Genomic DNA, 21,715 nt, shown 5'->3' on the forward strand with positions numbered 1-21,715 from the left:
GTGCACATGTTCCCTCCAAGGAGATAATGCAGCATCTGTGGGCATTTGGAACTGTGTTATTTTGTTATTCTGTTTTGGACTGGACAGGAATTGAGATTTCTTCATCATTTCTTCTTGATAGAAGTCCATCTATTGTGTGAGAAATGAAAAAAAAAAAAAAATCCAAGATTTGTCAGCATAATTGTATTTATTCCAGTCAGAAGTTGTACATTGTGCTGATACCAAATGTTGATGTCTAAAGTAATGTACTGTTTGGTTTGAAGCTACATGAAAAATTTAACTTTCCATAAAAAAAAAAAAAGGAAAGAAATCTTAATTTCTATGACATTTCTAAAAAAAAAAAAAGAACATAGTTGTGACCAGCTGTGCAGTGGACACAGTTCCAATGCTTCCAACAGTGCCACAAAGTTATTTATGGATCAGTGATTATGAAAGTCATTGGCAAAACGAATAAGGCATTTACAGGTTTAAGAGAACTATCCTGTGCAGTTTTAGAGAAAAAAAAAAAAGGGTTAATTCTATGTCAAATGTTTCATGAAATAAAAGCAAGTATTGTCACTGTTTGGGTCTGGACTGAAGGGTTTCCACTGGAACTTCAAGAGAGACATGTAGAGGTTGTTCTCCGTAGTGATAGCTTGTCACTGTCACAGAGCTGCATATCTTCTTGCCTTGACTTTCTATTTCTGAATAGCCTCCAAGTGGGGGAAAAGTGAAGACACTGGAACAAATCAAGAAGTAAAGACTAGGGCGAGTTTCATCTTACCTGCTGCAAGCCATCTAAACATTGGGCACCCGTTCTAAACTCCAAGATCACCCATAGTCGAAAGGGAACTGAACTGTACTGCGGTGAGACACCAGCAGGATTTAAATCCTAGGGTTTCCTGTTGTTTTTAATATGAGTCTTGAAGTTACTTTAAAAATAAATATATAGAGGATTTGACATTTGTGCATGAATACTCAAATGGGAGGGGATTGTAACGTACTCTTAAGATACGAATGACCTGTCCAATGGTTAAAGTTTCCATGGAAATATTCACACGAATGAGCAAGCAGATGTTTCTTCCTCCCCAACACCCCGATTACAATTAAATGATTTCCCCAGAACTATCCAGGGGCAAGGTGATGAGCAAAGTGTTTTCAATGTGGAGGACCAGCACAGCGGGGACTGGCAAAGATTCACAAAAAGACCCCAGCGCCCCCGTCCCCTGAGACTGTCTATGCTTTTAACTGCGGCTGTGCAAGCTCTCGGAGGGTGCGAGCGGTTTGTTTAACCTGGATTAGCCACGTTCAGTGGAAGTCCTGGTGAGGGTTAGAAATGCCTACGTCAAAGCACGCTTCAGTTAAACGTGATAAAACCTTCTGTCCAGGGAAGAGCAGACACGTATCTTTGTTGAAAAAGCCACAGATAGTTCTTAGAAGAGAGGCTGCAACATACCTCCTAGATAGATATAACACGGCGTACTTGGTTGTTCTTTTTTAATTTCATGCTAGTCGGTAAAATGTATATGGAAAACGACTTGCACATGAGGCCTTTTTACAATACCCTTAAAAAAGGGTGTTGTAGTAGCTGAAATAAAATGCTGCTACTTCCAATGCATTTGAAAGTAGAAGACTTTGTGCCTCTTTAACGAGGCCGCTGTTTTATTAAAAGTACAGTAAAGAGGCATGGCAGGAGCTATTGGTTACAAATACAAAGTCAATTTGTAACGGTAAATATCTGATAAAGTGAAAAAAGAAGGAAACAGAAATGGAGTGAATGTGTCTATATGTGTACACGCATGAACACACGTGGAAACGGAGAGCTGCCGAACTGTAGCCTTTTCGGCCCGACGTTGAGAGATTGGAGGCTAAAAGGAAAAAAGCAAATTTCTCACATCTATAAATTTGTCCTGAATGGCAGTCGTGTTGTACGGGGGAGCCAGCAAAAGGCATTTTTGCCTCACAACAGGCTGTCGGGGCGCACAGGCCTTGACAGGCAGCTCTGAGAAGCGGCCTGGCGCTGGCAGCCGAGCTGGTCCATCACCCGCCGCCGTCCCAGCGGCCGTCAGAGCTGGGGCACCCCCTCTCCCTAGTGCTGCTGCTCCAGGGCAGCTATTTGGGGTCCCTCGCGGTCAGAAAGGGCGTTTGCGATCACCCGGCAGGGCGGGCACCCGGTTTTCGTGAGGCTGCGGGCGTAGCTGGGCTGCTGGCGGGCACCACCAGCGACACGACGCCGGGGGGTCTCGGGAGGACTCCGCTGTGCGGCGGCGGCTTTGGAGGCCGAGTTCAGAGCTGCCTTTTCCCCCGGGCCGGCATCTCCAGAAGCTCCAGCGTTTTTCCTAATACCGACCTCGAACTTCCAAAACCCTGTGCACGGCAGAGTCATTTTTGCACGTGCTAAGCGGGTTTTGGGCAGCGCCTAGCGAGACCTGGCACTGTAGGTCCGCGGCGTCCACGACTTCACAGCAGCAGTCACTCCTTGCCGACAGGATCCTCTTTTTAACCAGGGAATAGAGTTAAAACTTGCACTGGCAATATCTGAAGAGCTTCAGTTTGCTCATCAGAAGCTCCTGCTTTCGTTTTTAATAAACTGAAGTTGAATCCCTTAATCCTTCTGCGGAGGTAAAGCCTTTGCTTTCCATCGGGTCTCGCCCTGAGCTCCAGCTGTGAGCAAATCTGCTAGTGGGAGCTGTGCTTTGCCAGGGACGGACAGGGGAGCGGCGGAGCAGAGCTGGTAGCTTAAATGAAAGGGATGTCACGAGGAAATAGTAGTAACTGCTTTTCCTTTCAGTTGTGCTGTGAAAATTAAAGCAGAAATAGGATATAGTGTTAGCGACATTTAAGTGACTATACTGAAGCCCATTTCAATGCACGCCTGATGAGGGAGTAAGCCTTGCAAATGAATTACTTTGCTGCTAATTCATGTAAAACCTGCATATGCAGTGAGGTTTCCTTAAATAAATACTTGATAAGTGAACAAAACTCTGGCACGCTAAAACGCCAAAATAAAATGACTGCCTGCCCTGATAAAAGGCATAATTGCATTTAATGAATACACCTGCCAAGTGCAGATATGCAGAGCAGCACCTGATATTTTCTACCCCTTTCTGTGTGCAAGCAGCTGCAAACCACTGGCTCTTTCTTAGTACTTTACCTGTTGCTCCCATCAGTGGAGTGAATCCTGCTCACTGGTGTCTGACTGTCTTCGCTCTCCGTCCCCAAAGCTTTTAGTACGTTGATCTTCTTCAGCCTGCTGTTGCTTTCTTGCTCAGTCTTTAGGGAAAAGGACATTTAGGAGGCAGAGGGTAGCAGAGAGAGACAACTCCCTCCTGCTTGCTGAGGTTGAGACCTCATCATGCTTCGCTTGGTTGGCGTGTAGGTGTGTGTGTGTGTGTGTGTGCACGTGTATATGTGTGCGTTTATACATTCCCACTTTCTGCATACGCTACCGTAGCGCTTAGCTGGCTTGCGTCTTGCTACTTGGGTCCCAGCGTGCCAAAGGGAGGCCAGAGGCACACAGGCTGCGCGAGAGCAAAGCGAGCAACGGCAGCGGATTAAATTAGCGGGCCCATCGCGGCTTGCTGCTGGGCCCGCGCTGGTCCGTAGCTACGCTCCAGGCAGAGAGACCCAGCCAGGACAGACGTGTGCTGTGCAGAGCAGGCAAGCAAATAACTCGCAAACCAGACCGTTTAACCGAAAGGCACAGTATGTATTTATTTTTTCTTTTCCCGCTGGGCCTTCCCCATTTTGGGGGGGTAGCGCCACACGCCGTAAGGTTGCATGCAGGAGCAATGCTACGTGCTGCCGTGCCTGGGAGCGGGGCTGGTTCGGTGTGCTCGACAGCGCACAAAACGCAGGCTTCCCCCCTCCCCTGCCTGCAGCACGAACGACCGAGGGCCAGCCAAACGGCGAAGGGCCCTGCGGGGCTTCTCAGTGGCGAGGCAGTTGCCTTTGTACAGCGGTGTAAGTACTGCTTCCCGTACATTTATCCCACTGCCAGTTTTATGGAAACATTTGGTATGCAGCGGTCTCATTTTAAATACTCCACCTGCCTGTCTTTGCCACCCAAAATAAGGTTTCACCCTGTAATCGTGCGAGCTGTAGGCTGGAGCTCCATTTCAGTCTTACTTTACATATAGCGCCTGGAGTGCTTTTACGGTCCTTGTTTTCTCCTCTTATGCTTCTTAGAGTAAAAATAACTGAAATAAATGCTAGAAAAGCTTAGTAACAATTAACTATATTTCCCCTGAATTTTGTGTCCCTCCTTACAAGATGACTTCTTCGTTACTGTTTCAGTCCATTTCTGAGAAATGCCTTCTGCAGTGAGTAACTGTCACGAAGATGAGAAGGTAAAGCACAGACAGACCTGTATGCGTGTACACATATAGACACATTCACCCTTTTTTTTTTTTTTCCTAACAATTCATATTCATGGCTTATTAAGTATGTTGTAAAGTCCTGTAAGGCTAACGGTCTCATTTCTGTAGGGCTACCCCTGTGTAAAGCAGTTGCGGATATAGTGAAGGATATATTTAGATGAATACAGTTACGTGAATACAGAAAGTGAGCTCGTTCAGCTCGACAGGGAATGTGCTGACCTGCTTGAAGCTATTTGGCCAACGAAAATATCTTGCTGTAAAATAGATTCATTTTACTGTTAGCTGACTATTAGAGTTGCCAGCCCTGATAGCAGAGTTTGCAGATTTTTCTGTTGGGACGATGCTGCTACTTTTCTACTGCATTACCCAAAAGTAAGGAATGATCGTGCTGTACATATATGTGCGCATATGTATACACAAGTTGGCCTGAAATGTGCAAAATAACGAATGATGCTCAAGGGAGAGAGAAAAAAGGAGGAGTTTAACTTCTAGGCATTTTTTTTTCACATTTTAACTTCTGCCGTGAAATTTTTTATTGAATATTATGTAAAGAAAGTCAAAACTTTAAACAGGTCATCTCTGAAGTATTTCTACTATTGTAGATCTATTATAATTACTACAGCAGATTACATTTATGCCTAAGAGAAATAGAATTCAGCAAAGAAGTTTCCAAGGCTGGTTGGCCGTAGTCAAGGGCTATCTCTTATGAGAAATGGGCATGCAGGAGAGGTGCCTGTTGATGGAGTGCTTTCATGTATAAATTGTTTCCTGTATTCCTGCCTGATACAACCGAAAACATAAGATATTTTATTTCCCGCTGAGTTAAGAACAGCCCTCATATATCTTAAACCAAAAATAAATGAACAAAGGAGCGTATCAATGAATTACAAACAGCAATGAAAAACAAAAGCCGTATTAACTTTTTCCAGTGGCAGTCTGATGCACGGCTTTGCTAACAGGCACAAATGTAGACAAATAAAGTCTCTGTTACTTAAAGCTTTTCCCTGGGTCTTTCCAAAGTGTGGAACAGCGGAGCCCATTTATACAACTCCTCTGTTAACACCTTGCCTAAAGCAGGGTTAGGACTTCTCTGTGGAAGTACAGGGTTTCCGCTGCACTGTCTTAACTTGTGTGATTTTACTCTCTCTCTTTCTCTCTCTTTCTCTGTCTCTTTCCTGATTTGGCTGCTTAGGGACAGACAGGTAATGGAGAAGAAATTGAAAGGGAAAATACAGGGAAAATGTAAATGAAAAGAAGTTATTATAACTGTTATAATGAAGTGCCTTTCATTTAAATATAAGAATGTAACGCTGAAATGAACTTGTGATCCTGAAATGCATTTTTAATGAGTTTCCTTTTTATTTTGCTGCTTCAGTGGCATATTTTAAAGACCCTTTGAAAAAAGCCACATTAAAAACCCCACCAAATGCCACAACATGCAAAATTGGATATTGGTTTATTCCAAAACTGCTGATCAGGAAGAGTGGCTCTTCAACACAAAATGTTGCAGTCACTTTATTTAAATGAGTTTGAATTTGCATTGTGATGTGCCATTCTGATTTAGAAAAAAAAAAAATTAGATTTTCAGATCAAATTGACCCAGCCAGTGAAGCATTAAGAAACTGGCAGGTTTAGTCTGAAAGCCTCATGTTATATCAAACCTGCAGCCGGTGGAAGTCACAGAGCAGCAGTGAGAAAACAACTTTCTCAGTGAAATCCTTCTCTTGTTACTGTGTAAGATTTTTTGTTCTCACACATTTTGTCCTTCTCCCCTTAGGGGAACGCCCTTTCCAGTGCAATCAGTGCGGAGCCTCCTTTACACAGAAAGGCAACCTTCTTCGCCACATAAAGTTGCACTCGGGTGAAAAGCCCTTCAAATGTCACCTGTGTAACTATGCCTGCCGTCGCAGGGATGCCCTCACGGGCCACCTGAGGACTCACTCAGGTAAGTGAGGGTGCCGGGCCGCCGCGGTGGCCCCGCAGGGGTGTCCTTGCCACCTGGGCTGAGGAGCCTCCTTGCCCTGGCGAGGCGAGCGGGCTCGCGTGGCTGCAACGTTTCAGTGGCAAAGAGGTGGCTAAACTGCTTGCGCTCGTGGTCGTCCGCCCCAAGACCTGTTCTCCCTGGTGCTTCTCGGCTGGTTAAAAGGTTCGGGGTTGGGGTTTCACCTGCCACGCCTCGTGGCAGTAATCCGTTTTGTGGAACTGCTGACGTGAGTTCAAGGTGTGGGACGTTTTGGGGTCTGGCTGTAATTTATCGACACGCAGAGACAACGTACGCTCTTAAACATGGAAGGTTTAAAGTCATGAAGTCTCAAAAGCCTTCAGTCTGGTTGCGATTCTCTGCTTAAGGAGTGAAAGCACCTACGGCATTTAGCAGTAGTTGCTTGCTGCACCTTGTTTTTACAAGTACATTGAGAGAGAGAGCGTGGGGAGGAGAGAGAGATAACACTCCTTTAAATTGGAGGGCACTACTAGAGGCTTTCAGTGTTTTCTCTTAACAGTAATATAGAGATCTGAATAAATATTTTTAAATTCTTGGGCTTTTCTATCAACAGGAACCTCTCATTGTTTGAAAAAAAAAAAAAAAAAAGGCCAGAGTCACAAACCTTCTGTGAGGCAAATCCAATTTAGCACCTCTAAAGAACCTTTAAGTCAGCCTGTAGTCTCATCCAGTCGCAGGCTAAGCTGGAAACGCAAGTTGTTATTCGGAAAGGAGACTCAGACAAACTTGCAGGAACTGATGCCAGTACCTTTACTTGTGAAAGCTGGCTTTGGGACAGTAGTCCTGAGTAGTGCAAGGGGAGCTTGCCAAGTGACATTTGTGTCTTGCGCAAAACTAAGGCAATTCTTCTAGCATACATTAAATGATAAGAATCCTAGTGTTGGTCCCAGATGTTCAAAATAAATTGGATCCTCACCTGATTCAGGACAGCACATATTTAAAATTCTTTTTTTGCCTCTCTCTCTCTCTCTCTCTTTCTCTCTCCCCTCTACTGATTTTAGTGCTAGTTTAATTTTAATCATATTTTTTCATATGAACATGAAACTACCCCTAGGTACTTCCAACAGACTCTCAGGAATTTCTAGGTAAATTTTACATTGTGTAAATATGGGTTTTGATTAGTTTCTGTAATTAGCAAATTGACACCAATACATATAAGAAAAGTTGGATATATGAGTCTGATTTTCATCTGAGAATTTGTAAATAAAATTCAAAAGTTAGGCTATGTAACCATCTAAAACTATGCACTCATGTAAACAACCGACAGGCTTTTCATCTTAAGAAAAAAAAAAAATTGGGTCCAGAAGTCCACGAAGTCCTGTTTTTACTGTGAAATTCCTGGAACTGCCTGAATCTCAATTGTTGCAATATAGAAAAACTTTAGTCATGCCATTTCTCTTGAATTTCTAGAAATGGAGAGCAAGAAAGCATGTGAAGTCTAACATTCTACTCAAGAAGCTGAGCAGCCTCTTGTTATGGTAGAATTAACCTCCAGTGGTAGACAGGTGTTTACCTACAAAACCAGTTTTCGTTGCTGGCCTTCCTTGTTAGCAGTCTCTGTGGGAGCTAGGCGTTCGAGTATCTCTACTCAGATCTTTGAAGGTGTCTCAGTTTCCAACTCTTGCAGATTCTGTTTTTGAAGATTTAATGTCGCAGTCTTTATCTGATGTGAATCATCTGTAATCACCTTGCAGCACCCACAGAATTGGTCTGTTCATGAAAAGATATCTACAACTGGCTTTCCATTATTTTTCTAAATAGCCAAACTCTGTCTTCAGTTCACCATAGCATGGGTTTCTTTTGGGTGGGCTTTTTTCTTGTTGTGGTTTTACCATCGCTAATATGTTGTTGGATACCTAATTTGACTCTCTCAATTGTATTTTCTGCAGTTGGCAAACCCCATAAATGTGGATACTGCGGTCGCAGCTATAAGCAGCGCAGCTCTTTGGAAGAACATAAAGAACGCTGTCATAACTACCTGCAAACCATGAGCATCTCAAGCAGCCTTTATTCAGGTAATAGCATGCAGCTGAAGTGTCAGTTCTAGGATTAACACTCTCCTCACAGGTGCCTAGTAAAAGGAGTGCCAAAGGAACAGTAGTACCATATGTGGCCTCTTCTGTGTTAGGGAGGTAGAATATTACACACACACACACACACACACACACACACACACACACACACACACACACACTTATAAATATATATGATACTGCATATGGATCTATTCTATACTTGATAAATGTTTGCTTTTTATCTTGTTTTGCTTAGCTCAAACAAAAAGCCAAAGTAAAACTCAGGTATATAGTAAAACACCTGCAAGACCTGGAACGTTTCAGTTCCCCATCTCAAGACCAAAGTGTGACGTCATCGTCTCAGCACCTTTTGCTTCTGCTTGAGTCCTATACTGCAATACCTTTGTGGATGTATTCCTAATAAAGAGCGAATATCCGTGTTCTGGGGCTGGAGAATCTTCTGCATTTTGTATCCCCTGCACGTTGCCCCTTCCCAGGCACAGTTTAATGAACTTACTTGAACACTGGGACCGCAATTCATATAACAAGGATGAGCCATCTATCTCTGATTTCACGCTTTCAAGCAAGAGGGCAGGAAGACAGAGGGAGTTAATTTAGCCCCTTTGACTGAGGCAGTCCAGAGAGGGTAATAATTTGTGGATAGGCTTCTTAAACAAACAAATTTATATCTTAAACAAAACTTGGGGGCAGAAGGGTCATGCTTCTCTGAGAGACTGGGCTTACCAAGAAGGTAAAGTCCATCCCCCGGAGAATATGGAATCTAAAACTATGCCCAGAAATGGAAAAAGCAGATATTGGGGTTTTTTTTGTTGTTTTTTAAACAAAGGCCCTAAAGAGCTGTGTGGGATTGATCACAGTAAGTAGCCATACAGAATCCCATTGCGCATACAATTTTAGATGGAGAATATAAGAGCCAGCACCTGTGGTGGAGTTTAAGGTTGTAGCCCGTTCAATAAGTTCTGTCTATCTCTTGCATAACTTTTTGATCCTGTCAGTATACTTTATTCGGTTTGTCAAATGACAAAATGGAAGGTTCTTTCTGACCTATTTGCAATGATGCCTCATTTAATATTGTATATCTGGACAGAACCTGAATATGTTTTTACATGTTATCAGATAATGTAAAGTATATGCACATAATGATAGCAGTGAATGCGGCTGAGATTCTTCTGACAGACAGCGTGTTAGAGCAGCGCCCCTTCTAATTTTACTGAGGAGCTGGAGAATATATAAATAGAAAGCTCAAAGTAATATACTGTAGGCAGCAATATTTATTCCACAAAGAGGTGATAGGATTGAGAAGCAAATATTCTGCCTGGGATTAAAATTTTTAGTGTCTGGCACATGGGTTTGAAATGCCTGCATGCAAAACATGAAAATCGGTAGGAACGACCGATCTAAACTACTACTAAAATCTTAGTAAACAAGAAATGTCCTAAACTTTAATAAAATAAGTTACAAATTTTAGAGATGGAACTTTGGTTATAGCAAACCATGCCAGAAAATAAAAAGACGTTTTTCAGTAGTTTAGGACTGAATATCTTTCAGTGGGGTGAAAATTTGGTGAATTTATGAATTACTTCTACCTTGCATATACAAAGAATAAGATACATATTCCTATTAGGTATAATAGGAGTGCTTTGACAAATGAGAAAAAACAGTAAGGGATTAATTTCTGCTTTTAGCCCCTATATTCTGCCAAGGATTTCACTCTTAAAAGAGAGAGGGGAAAAAAAAGTATTACTACCCAGTTAATAAACCAGTTCTTCATGTTTCTAAAAACAAAACTCTCCAGCATTTTTTCTTACAATTTTGCTTTCTAAACAATCTATTCTATCTCATTGCAAACAGAGTAATCCTGGCTATACGTACCTTTTTCCCTGTTTACGTGATTTCCTTTATCTGATTTTCCTTTATAAAAGCAAAGAGGAAAATATACAGTGCGACAGTTCAGAATCAGTTGATGTCCTTCTGGAATTTTTAAATATATTCTGTATTGTATTTAGAAAAGCATGGAGAGCTTAACTGCAGGAACTACTACTGTTTTCATGGTGTTTCAGGGTGTGATATGGAGGAGCTATGATGGTCATAATTAGGTCCCCTTTGTTTTTCAGACTCAGAAATGTTGGGACAAAAATCTGTTGGGGTATCTACTTTGGTGTTCTGCTACAGCAGGATTACTTTTTAGAGCATTTTTTAATTTTTTGTGCAACGCTCATTGAAAATAGAAGTCAGCTGAAAGGATCTAAATTGGAAAACGCTTTCCATCAGCGTATGGTAAAAGTACTTATATAAAGAAAAGAGCCAGCAAAGAGGAGTAAGGAAGGGAACAAGACGTTGTATTATATTTTAACTTTTTGTTTGCTTCCTTTAAGAGAAGCAGATTCAGCCTGAAATTCAAAACCTGCTGAATTAAATGGCAAAATTCTTACTTTAGAAAACTAGAATCTCACCGATCATGTGGAGTGCTTCTCTTAGAGATATTAATTGGAGTTTTTCATTTGAGTTCAGCATGGTGAGGTCTTTCTAAGGCCTATGTAAAATAACAGAGAATAAATAGTTTATGAAATTTAAAAAGGATCCATTACAATTCTTCAGTAACTTGCGGATTTTCATTTGGAAAGATAAAATAAATATTTTTTTTCCAGTTTGCAGCAACCAAATTGCAGAAAAATAGTTACCAGCTTGGTGGCAAATTTCTTATGTTTTCTGTTGTGAAGGCTGGAAATTAGTATATAATTCAAAATTTCCCATTTTTTATTGCAGTTTTTAAAATTGCAATATTAAAAGTTTGAATGATGTTGAAGCCATAATTTACCCTGTCTGGAACAGATTTGAAAGAGAATGTTGTTATATCCTAAGCAGTTCTTCTTGATCCTTTCAGCTTTCAACTACGAATTCTGTGGGTTTTTTTCACTGTTAAACTAGCTGCTGTAAAATACTCTCTGTAAATCTCTTCCTGAAATAGCACCTAGTAGCCTTAGCCAGCACTAGATGCTGGCACTTGCCCATTTTATGATACCATCTATGTCCTCTACTATCCCGCACTTCTGCTACCAAATTCTGTTCACATCTAGAGTTGGTTCACAAATCTTTAGCGTCTTAATGGGCTGAGGCCTGATTATGTGCGACTCCTTGTCACTGCGGTACGTTCTGCTGCAGCAGGGAATTAAAAGCTACTCGTACGCTCTCCTGTTTGGTACTGTGGGGATGTTCTTGTCTGCGATACTTGGCCTGCTCGTTCCAGTTATCCAACAGAGCCTGATTTGGCATCTTTCAGGAACAATGAAACTTTCATAGTCATGCTTTTAAAATGACAATAACAAACGGCCAAGATCACTTTGCATAGGAACTGCACGTTCTTCTCATGAAGCCGCTTAAGAAGCAATCAGTGTAGCGGCTCTAACTATTGAGAAGCAGCCTGGTACAAGAGTAATGGGTTCTGTGAACCTTTCTCACCTCTAAACAGAGGAAATGTGGTGATGAAACAAACATTTTCAGCAGGCATAGGCAGCAAAAGGTAGCACAGGGTACACGTAACTGAAATACCTTGCAGAATCAATGTCTACAAATTATCTTCTCACTTTAACACCAACGCACAAGCTTAGGTAAAATAACCATATCCCAGTAGCAGGCAGGAATAAAATTAACTCCCTTTCCCTCATTTCCCTGCCAAGAAAATGAATTGTGCAGTGATCTCAACACATATTATCTTTTCTTTAAATGCTGGAAGTCAGAAATACTTTTCTATACATTTTCCAGAGCCACTGCTTTTACAATGCATTTTTCGTACATGCCTTCTGCTTCTGCAAGGAAGTGCTGCAGGGAAATACGTAGCCTCTTTTTCTTAGAGCCTCATAGCTAAGACTGCCTTGGCTAAGTTCCTTCCTAACTCTACAGTGTCTTAGCAGCAGCGGGGGGTTAAAAAACAGGTCTGAGTGCGAGAAGTCAGGGCTCCACTACAGAAGCGTGGTTAGCAATTTAGCTAAAATTGTCATTTACGGTCTAAACCTGCATCACAAAAGTACGGCAGTATCTACTAGGGAAGAAAAAAAAGAAGGGGAGGAGGGTTGGTGTAGCCTGCCAAAAATATTTATGACTACCGGAGTCCCTAGGTTTGCCCATTGTTCCTGCTAAAGAAGCGATAATCGCATAGGCTCTTCCACGGGGAGAGGTGCAGAGGGACAGGGTGGGGGTGGGAGGGTGAAAAGGTGGGCTGCTTCGTGCCCAGTATCGTTTTAGGAACTCATTCTTCGTTGCCCTGCGCTCATGCCAGTGCAGGGTGGCTGTCGAACAAGTGTGGCGTGCTCGTGTTACCTACAGGCCGATGCCTGACATTTGCAATCTTATTTCTGCATCCTAAATGAGGGAAACATGCACATGTGTATGGATTAATCAGCATAAGGGTCTGTGTTACAAAGAGTCAGAACTGGCCTGTGTCTGTAGGGGTGAGCTCCTGCTTCCAACTGCTTGGGAGCTAAAAGACATGAGCTAAGAAATAATAACCTGAAGACAATAGTTCCATTAAAATGGAACAAGTGTGCCTAACCCTTCTGATGTCATTTGATTTCAGTCATAAAAGAGGAAACTAACCAGAGTGAAATGGCTGAAGACCTGTGCAAGATAGGGTCAGAAAGATCCCTCGTGCTGGATAGACTAGCAAGTAACGTCGCCAAACGTAAGAGCTCTATGCCTCAGAAATTTGTTGGTAAGAGTTAAACGTTTGCTGTCTCCTAAAAAAAAAAAAAAAAAGAGCAAAGCAAAATCCAAGAAAAAATCTCACAGGATTTTCACTCTTGTTTTATGATTTTACTTATTTTACGAAATTAGCAATATTTATCTCAATAGAGGCAGGTACAGGGATGTGTTGGGGGAAAAACAAAGTGTTTCCCCAGTATACACTTCTGTAAGTTTAATTTTCCACATCTGGGGATCTGTTTTAAGTCTTTCTGTCTTTTTTCTACTGCTTCTGAACCAGATCTTTAGAAGAACTGGTTAGGTTCTTGAGGCTGCCTTAAGAACCTCAAGATTGCCCTAGGAACATAGATTTCTTATTGGGAAAGCATTTGACCATATATTCAGGGTTAGTTTTATTAATTTTTTGGATTTGATCCAGATCTGTGCATATTGGTGTATGTGAACGTGTCTGTGAACAGCTGGGCATAGGCCAGGTAATCCTCCTCTTCCCTTCACAAAGACTGTAAACTTTTCTAGCCCATAATAATCATGGAAATAAATATATGTGGATCTGAGAGTAATACACAAAAGAAGATCTTTGGGTACCTACTATAAAGCAGTGCAACATTGTAGCTGTAAAATAACTTCATGGCCATTTGCATCCTTCCTAATAGACATTTCCAAGTCTTAACAACAAAAAATGAAGGCTTTTATGTATTTTATTCTACTTGGTACCAAGTAATGATTGGATCAGTTTTGTAATAGTCAGACCCACGGACAGTATTTTATCAAACAGCTATATATGTCTTAAGAGTCAAAACATGGGAGGTCAGATGACAACATACACTCACATCTAGCTAGATTATTTTATAATTCTTTCTACATTCATTTATAATATTGTTCTACAAGACACGATTGGAGAAAACTAAAGTCTTTGGAAAAAAAAATACATTAAGAAGGTCTTCAGTCAAAAATCAAGGCAAAAAAGACCAGTTAATGGGGCAAGAATGCCAAATATACTTTCTTCAGGGAGGACATAAAGGTGAACGGAAAATCAGTATTTTTAGGATGAGGGCAGGGGAACCTCAGCTATGTCAGGAGGTAGAACAAAAAGTTTGAAATGAAAGTCAAAGATTGTCTTCAAGTCCAAAGGCAACAATTGTAGGAGCTGGTCAAGGGTAAGAAATGCCAACGCTTACAAAATGAAGGAATAAAGTTGTAGGAGAGGTAGTTAGCAAAAATGTATCAACTACATGAGGCAAATCAGATTCGTTTAGACACCTTAGTAACATGACTGTGTTAGGTAAAACTACTAATTTTGTGAAAGCTGCAGGAAGCCCAGAAGCGTTAAAAATTTAAAAGATACTAGCAAGTATCCTATATGCAGTGTAGCTGTGGGTGTCGACTAGCTTTTTTCATTCTCTTTTTTCCCTTTTCACACTGAGCAACAGTAGACATTCAGTTTAACTACAAGTCTTAGGAGGGTAGAGTTTCCTGTCAGTTAGTTATTCAGGGTGCGGTGTATGAAGACAACCTACTGACAGCAGATATTTATGGAAATTTGCTAATCATCTTCGAAAAGATGGACTTTTCTGACAAGCAAGTGCCTCCAAATTCTTTCCTTTCCGATCCTCACTGGCTGCTTCATGTAATAGGTAAATTCCTGATAAACATAAGACTGGGGCTGCTGGCCAGGAGAGCTTTTGGGGAATAAGCCATATTCATTGCTCCTGTAGACCATGGCATCATCCCAATCCCTGAATTCCAGGGAGAAGGAGCAAATAGTATCCTCCACGTAAGAGAGGGCTTGTCTGCTGCTTCACGCGTTGTTGTCAAGGCTAAATCCATTACCTTTCAGAACTGAGATTGTTCACCAAATTAAGCCAATTATCTGTAAAATTCTTTGACAGCAAAAGTGCTCTTGAAGCCCTCTTATGTGGCAACCTGCTTTCCAAACTGGAATAGCTCCCAAATCTGAAAGCAGAACTGAGCCTTTTAAACTAGAGGGTGAGAACTGCAAGTGAGATTGACACATGTTTGCCATGTTAAAACAACAGGTAGCAAAGAAAACAGAGGGGAAAAAAAATAAAAAAGCCCACATGCACTGAAGTGTATTTGCCATTACTATTTAGGTACCTGCTGCAGAACCCTGAACAGTGCAAAGCTGGAAGTGCATCAAACCATTAGCAGTTTAATTTACTTATGCTCTAATAACCACAAAAATGAGCTATTATTTTTAACGAGTGCAAGTATTATCTGCATTTCCCAGATATAGAAATGATACCTGCCTAACTCAAGTTTGTGTATGTTTCAGACAGTCCTGCCTGGAAACAATTTTTTTCTTATGAGCAGTTGATTCTCTTCGTCCATCAACTAGTTATGCTACATAAAGCAAATACTACCTAAGAAATAGCTATTAAAATTATGCCTTCTGGATGCCCCAAATTTTGTGTATAATGAAGAGCAGTCCAACTTTTCAGTGATAAACAGGGCATGTGGAATACAAATGATTTTGACCTTGTTTTTTCCCCCATTGAATCACGGGTATGCATTCATATTAAGAGGGTTTTTCCAGATATCCAACTGTCTTTCACAGGGCCTATTTTGAATCTTGAGCCTTAAGCTCTGCCTGATAACTGTAGTATTAGAAAGGGTAATTCTGGAAAAAATGCACGCTACTAGCTGGGTGCTCAAATTGGCAGAATAATAGGGAAAGGAAACAGGAGTAAGTAGTAGCGCATGTCCTGTAGTAGCTAGACGATATCTATACTCTACATCCCTTAAGAAACATACGCAATGCTGAGAGCGTTCTTTCTTTCTTTCCTGTAGTGCATGGACAAGCTAGCGTGCAAGTATGTTTTCTGGAAAAAGTAGATAGCAGGACTTCCTGCGCTTTAGCCCTGTCACTGCAAGATTTGATGCCAAAAGTTTTCTAGTCTGTGCTCTTGCTCTTCATTGACTTTGAATATTTCATTTGGGTAAAAACTGGGTGGGAAATTATTGATAAATTAATTTTGCAGCACTTCTAGTAAATTTTCCATGCTACTGTTAGCATTTCTTGTAGAAAAAAGACAAATTAAGTTATATTTTATAGGTCATTTGTATGTTGAGAATTTTAGGGAAAAGGGAGGGAGAATCTTCTGCTTTTTAAGGTCTACAAGCACATGTCATGTAGTCTAGGAAATAGTGACAGCACTACAGACCTTCTAGAGACTTTTGTGGCTTCCACTGAATTTCCCAAAAGCTGCAGAGCTAACCCATCCGGACTGTAAATAATGTGCTATTGGTAGTCCCTGGGAACATACAGGAATTTTTCATCCCTTTGCATTTGCATTGGTTTATCAGACGCCTGATAATAATGCTGATGGTTTACAAATACTGTTTGAGAAGACTATTCAGGATCATAAAATCAGTATCTTTGCTTTTAAATGCTTTTTCTTTCTCTCACTCCCAACTCTTACTTTTTATGTTTCGCCTACTTTTAACTGTCAAGGAATTTTCAGAAACACTAGTGATACTCAGCATTCAATACTGAGGTATACAGCCAGAAATACCTTAGTGCTATCTAATTTTTTAAAATGCTGAGTTCCCTTTTGTAAGGCATCACAAATCAGATTCTAAATTACAAGTAACAAGTAATCTTGCTCTATAAATGGCTTTCTTCCTGACTGGAAAAATATCTTCCAACTACAAGTGCAGTTAAAATTTTTTCATGCCTTTTGCCTGCTCCTGTAGATTTTACTTTTTGACAAAAAATTTCTAGGAACGTGTGGAGCTTCTCATAATGGGTCTAACATATGGCTTCTTTAAAAAAAAAGGGGGGGGGGAGGGGAGGTTGCAATATGAAAAATAAAGTTTTTCATTAGCTTGATTTTGCCCCCAAATGACTTATGTACACATTACTGATGTGGTTTATTTGTAAGAAACTGAATGTCTAAAACGAAAACATACATTTTCCAGTCTAAAAATTTAATATTTTAGGAAAAAAATTGATACCATGCTTCCTGTTCTGAAGCATGAAGACAAGGCTTCCTCTAAGTGTGCTGGTCTTCACTAACCCCAAAGGCATGCCATAGTGCAGTGTGGGAGGCAAGGGAGGGAATCCCGTTAGGAAGGAGAAGGAAAGGATGAGGCATTTGACTTGTAACTCCCACAAGTCTCCGCATGATTATTTCAAAAAATCTCTTTTCACCCATATGCTTTGCCAAAGCCTCAAATTATTTTGCAGGTTAAAAAAACCACCAAGCAGTTTTCTGATCAGCTATATTAGGGAACTGTGAATACCACATGTCAACTTGAAATGCAGATTTGACCAACTCTTTTAAGCTCTTTTTTCTTGTTGTTTTATTAATCTGTGATATTCAGTTCCTTAATTATGCAGCAATCAGCCTTCTAACTCTTGACTGTTTTTCAATGCAGGTGAGAAATGTCTCTCTGATCTTCCATATGATGCCACCACCAACTACGAGAAGGAGAACGAGATAATGCAGACGCACGTTATAGACCAGGCCATTAATAATGCCATCAGTTACCTGGGGGCAGAGTCTCTGCGTCCCCTTGTCCAGACACCACCAGGTGGTTCGGAAGTGGTGCCCGTCATCAGCTCCATGTATCAGCTCCACAAACCTCTCGGGGACAATCAAACTCGCTCTAACCATACAGCTCAGGACAGCGCGGTGGAAAACTTGTTGCTGCTTTCCAAAGCCAAATCTGTCTCCTCTGAGCGGGATGCCTCTCCCAGCAACAGCTGCCAAGACTCAACAGATACAGAGAGCAATAATGAGGAACGCAGTGGTTTAATTTACCTGACAAATCACATAGGTCCCCATGCCAGAAATGGCTTATCTATAAAAGAAGAAAACAGGCAATATGATGTCTTGAGGGCAGGTACTGACAATTCCCAGGATGCTTTCAAAGTGATCAGCAGCAACGGGGAACAAGTGAAAGTTTACAAGTGCGAACACTGTCGAGTCCTTTTCTTGGACCACGTGATGTATACGATCCATATGGGCTGCCACGGGTTCCGCGACCCTTTTGAATGCAACATGTGCGGCTACCACAGCCAGGACAGGTATGAATTCTCTTCCCACATAACCCGAGGGGAGCACCGTTTCCACATGAGCTAAAACTCCTCCGGCGCAGATCCAGCCTCAGCAGCTGCGTTACTGGAGCTGCACGAGCAACGGCAGCAACGAAGCACAAGTCTACCAGACAGTACAAGTAACAACAACGTGAAACATTCAGGCGCCTTGTCCCATAAGAAAAGATTTTTCTTTTGGTAGCATGCATTGCAGCTCAGTTTTCTAAAATGAGTATTAAAGTTTCTATTGAAAATGTTTGGTCAACAAAAACCTTTAGTGATGTAAGTAGGAGCTTTTGTAGTCACATAGCTGAAAGCCCTTTCCTTTAACTGTTGCTTCCTGCAAACCTCCCTTGCCCAAACTGTTACCCACGCACAGAGCGCACAGCACAGATGAGAGCATGACAGGCAGGAGCGGCCTGGCTTTCGGTCTGAGCATCCCGCGCATAGGGCTCTTGCACCACATGTATATTTTCTGACTTCTTCGTATTATTTGGCTCATTTAGGAAGATTAAACTCAACTAAAGATGGAGAGCCCCATGCTGGATGACTTTGCAGATTGCTGGGGTAGGACTGGAACCCAGCCAGAGGGTCCTGAGTTATTTTGGCAGTAAAAAGTAGAACTTTTCCACGTGCAAGGGTGCTGCTTGTATTGATGTCATGGCATGCCTTATTTGTATCACAAGGCAGGAGAGCAGGTATGTGAAGGATATAAGAAACACCTTTGTAATACACTCTGTGAAGTATGGGTTGCATTTAATGTATAGAAGAGGGTTTTGTTGCCTCTTTTTTCTTTAAATAAATTTTTTCTCTCCCTATCCAATAAAACCCCTTTTTTCTTTAAAAAAAAAAAAAACCTCTTCTCGCTGCATAAACAACAGTTATGATGTATTTAATTTTTTTAGGTTGTAGTCATTTAGAAAAGTATGATGTACAGTCGGGGAAAGCACTAGCTACAAATATGTGCAGGGCTTGTCTCCTTATACATATCTTTCATCGTTTCAAACTGCCTGGAAAATATCCAGGTGTCCCTATTTTACATATGAAAAATTCCCATTCTGCTTGCACAGAAAAATTCCTCTCGCAGATTTTGTCGCTCTGCCTGGAAGTGTTGCACCTAATTACTCTTAAATCACTGAGCTGAATTAAACCCCCCAGTCAAAATTTGCAGCTTTCTCTCCTTTCCTGGTACTTGCTATTTAATGAGGGAGCAAGCCTTGCAAAGGTGCTGAGCACCCTGGCTTCCTCGTCAGCCAGCAAAACATTTTAGCATGTGCTTTTAAGTTACATTGACTTCAGCAGATCTAATCTTAAGGTTAAATATTCAGTATTTTGCTGAATATAGAAGACCTGAAAATGTAGCACTTTGCAGAGTCCAGTAAAATCCACTGTGAGCCTTCTCTGTGGCGAGTTCTGCTGCAGATATTTTAAAAACTGCGTTTATAATAACAAACTTCTACAAATAATAGATTTTTAACCTCAAACACAGATGATTAAAAAAGTTTCTTTTTTTTTAACTTCTTAACTTCCTCTTCCAAATAGCTCATTCCTCTCCCTAGACACCCTCCTAGTTTAAGATTGGGCAACAAAGAAATTTGTGCAGCTGCACAAACATCTCTCAGCAGGGCTGGAATATTTCCTGGGCAACATTTGTTAAAAAAAAAAAAAAAAAAAGCCATCCAATTAAATTACTTAATTTATAAATATTGCCATGCAATTTAGTAAATGGATATCATCAAATAATCAAAATCATAGAGCTGCCAAGACCTGGAATGTTGTAATACAATTGCACGGTCTCTGCTAAAAACACTTGCAAGCACATATATATTATCTGGGACTTGATGGACCCACGAACGCTTGTACTTCGGACGATTTGAACTGATGTGCGTAGTTATATTTAATATACATTTGTATGACAAATACCCAGAGTTCCTCCTTCTGCTTTCACTTATGCAGGTGTAAATCAGGAGCAACGCTGAAGCTAGAGGAGAAATACTGAATTACAAATACATGCTTTTAGCGTTCCCTAGCCTTTCACACTAACTGTAGGCCTCTTGCCTTGGCTAACAAAGGCGCGCGGCGTTGTTGTCACACTGAAAGGAGAGGCATACCTGCATAGTTCCTCGCTTTGTCACCAGATACGAATGCTGCGTGTGAACTTTCACAGGCTGAGGCACGCACCTACAGCAGTGAAAAGAAAGTTGTTAGTACATATTAGGTAGCACAGTACATACAAGCAGGCCAACACCAGGAAAAAAAAAAAGGCCCAACACTAAGCCTTCCCCCTTCCCTCCTCCCCGAGTATTATAACTTAATTACCCAAAGAGGCATTACAGCTTGATGCCTTCCAACCAAAGATATTATGGAGGCTACGGCCACAAAGGAGGTGCAGGCTACTTTCAACTAAGGTTTTGTCATCATGGCTGTTACCGATTCAGCTTCAAAATAGACTGTACACAGCTATGTGGAATTAGCTTTTAAATATGTTGTATAAGCATGGCCTGCAGAAGACCTGCAAAGAAAGGGCTTTCAGTAATAAGCGCTTTTTTTTTTTTAAGTTAAAGTTTAAATTATTTCATTTTTCCTAGTTGGCAAGGATAAATTCATCTGTTCTTGCCTCCTCTCACCTTTCAAATGGGTCTGACCAAGAAGGGACTTGGTAATTTCTTAGCTCCTCTTCAGTGACATTTGATGAGACTGTAGAGAAACATGCTGTCGTGTTTTATTACTGTCATGCCACTTTTCTACTGCTCTTAGAAGTAGGCCGCTATACATGCCATGCCATGCCATAATTTTTTTACCCTTCATTTTAACATAGCCCATAGCTACAAAAGGGGGAGAGCTTATCTGGGGGGTTATTTTTTCGTTTTTAACTAAAATAAAAAACAAGTAAAGCCACATTCATTATTCATGTAAACAGGCATAGCTCCAGTGGAGTTTAAAACCCTCTTGGACTTAACCTTTAAATATGGGTTTAAAAAATATTGATATTTTAAATATGATTTCTCATTAATGGATGGGTTCACTGCCTTGGCATTTGTATGCACGCATGCACGTGTGTGTGTGAGGTTCTGTGTCACTTTTCTTGTTGACATGCACATGCCAGTATCTGTGGTTGTGTGTACCGTATTTTTTTTTTACATATACCTATACATATATATATATATAAATATATATATATATATATATATATATAAAATGGTTTGTACCACATGATGATGCACTGTCAATCGCAGTAGATTTGTTTCCTGGGTCTGGAGTTTCCCTATTTATACTATAACACAATATGTTGATGTTGTATATTAAACAGTACAGTAGTATAAGTAAGTTTATTAAGATACAGTGTATCAGAGGGTGTAGTTAAAAGGCAGGAGCAAACAAAACAGCATTCCTTGTTTGTAAAGGGGCTCTTTTTTTGTTCCTATTTTGGTTTGGTTTTGCACAAAATCATCTTCAATTTGTTTGGCAAAAAGTGTTTCAGTAATTTTATTTATGAACATACAAGGAAGGCATGAAAATGGGCTGTTCTGTGTGTACATCTAAACAAACTGCGCCCGTAGAA

General features: G+C 40.9%; 1 protein-coding gene across 16 annotated transcripts in view; it reads left to right on the top strand.

The window, feature by feature from the left end:
* IKZF1 (IKAROS family zinc finger 1) overlaps nucleotides 1–21,323 on the top strand; it is a 71,677-nt gene extending 50,354 nt beyond the window's left edge. For 10 of the 16 annotated variants that reach the window (XM_068936126.1, XM_009681912.2, XM_068936128.1 and 7 more), the window contains 4 exons: nucleotides 6,136–6,303; nucleotides 8,250–8,375; nucleotides 12,970–13,104; nucleotides 17,493–21,323. In XM_068936126.1, the coding sequence (XP_068792227.1) occupies nucleotides 6,136–6,303; nucleotides 8,250–8,375; nucleotides 12,970–13,104; nucleotides 17,493–18,199 (1,136 nt within the window). In that variant the 3' untranslated portion in view covers nucleotides 18,200–21,323. The remainder of the gene's footprint in view (nucleotides 1–6,135; nucleotides 6,304–8,249; nucleotides 8,376–12,969; nucleotides 13,105–17,492) is intronic. The other 6 variants (XM_068936118.1, XM_068936125.1, XM_068936117.1 and 3 more) reach the window with 2 other exon arrangements.
* The last annotated feature ends 392 nt before the right edge of the window (nucleotides 21,324–21,715 follow it).

This window comes from Struthio camelus, chromosome 2, assembly GCF_040807025.1.
Source record: "Struthio camelus isolate bStrCam1 chromosome 2, bStrCam1.hap1, whole genome shotgun sequence".
Lineage (NCBI taxonomy): Eukaryota > Metazoa > Chordata > Aves > Struthioniformes > Struthionidae > Struthio > Struthio camelus.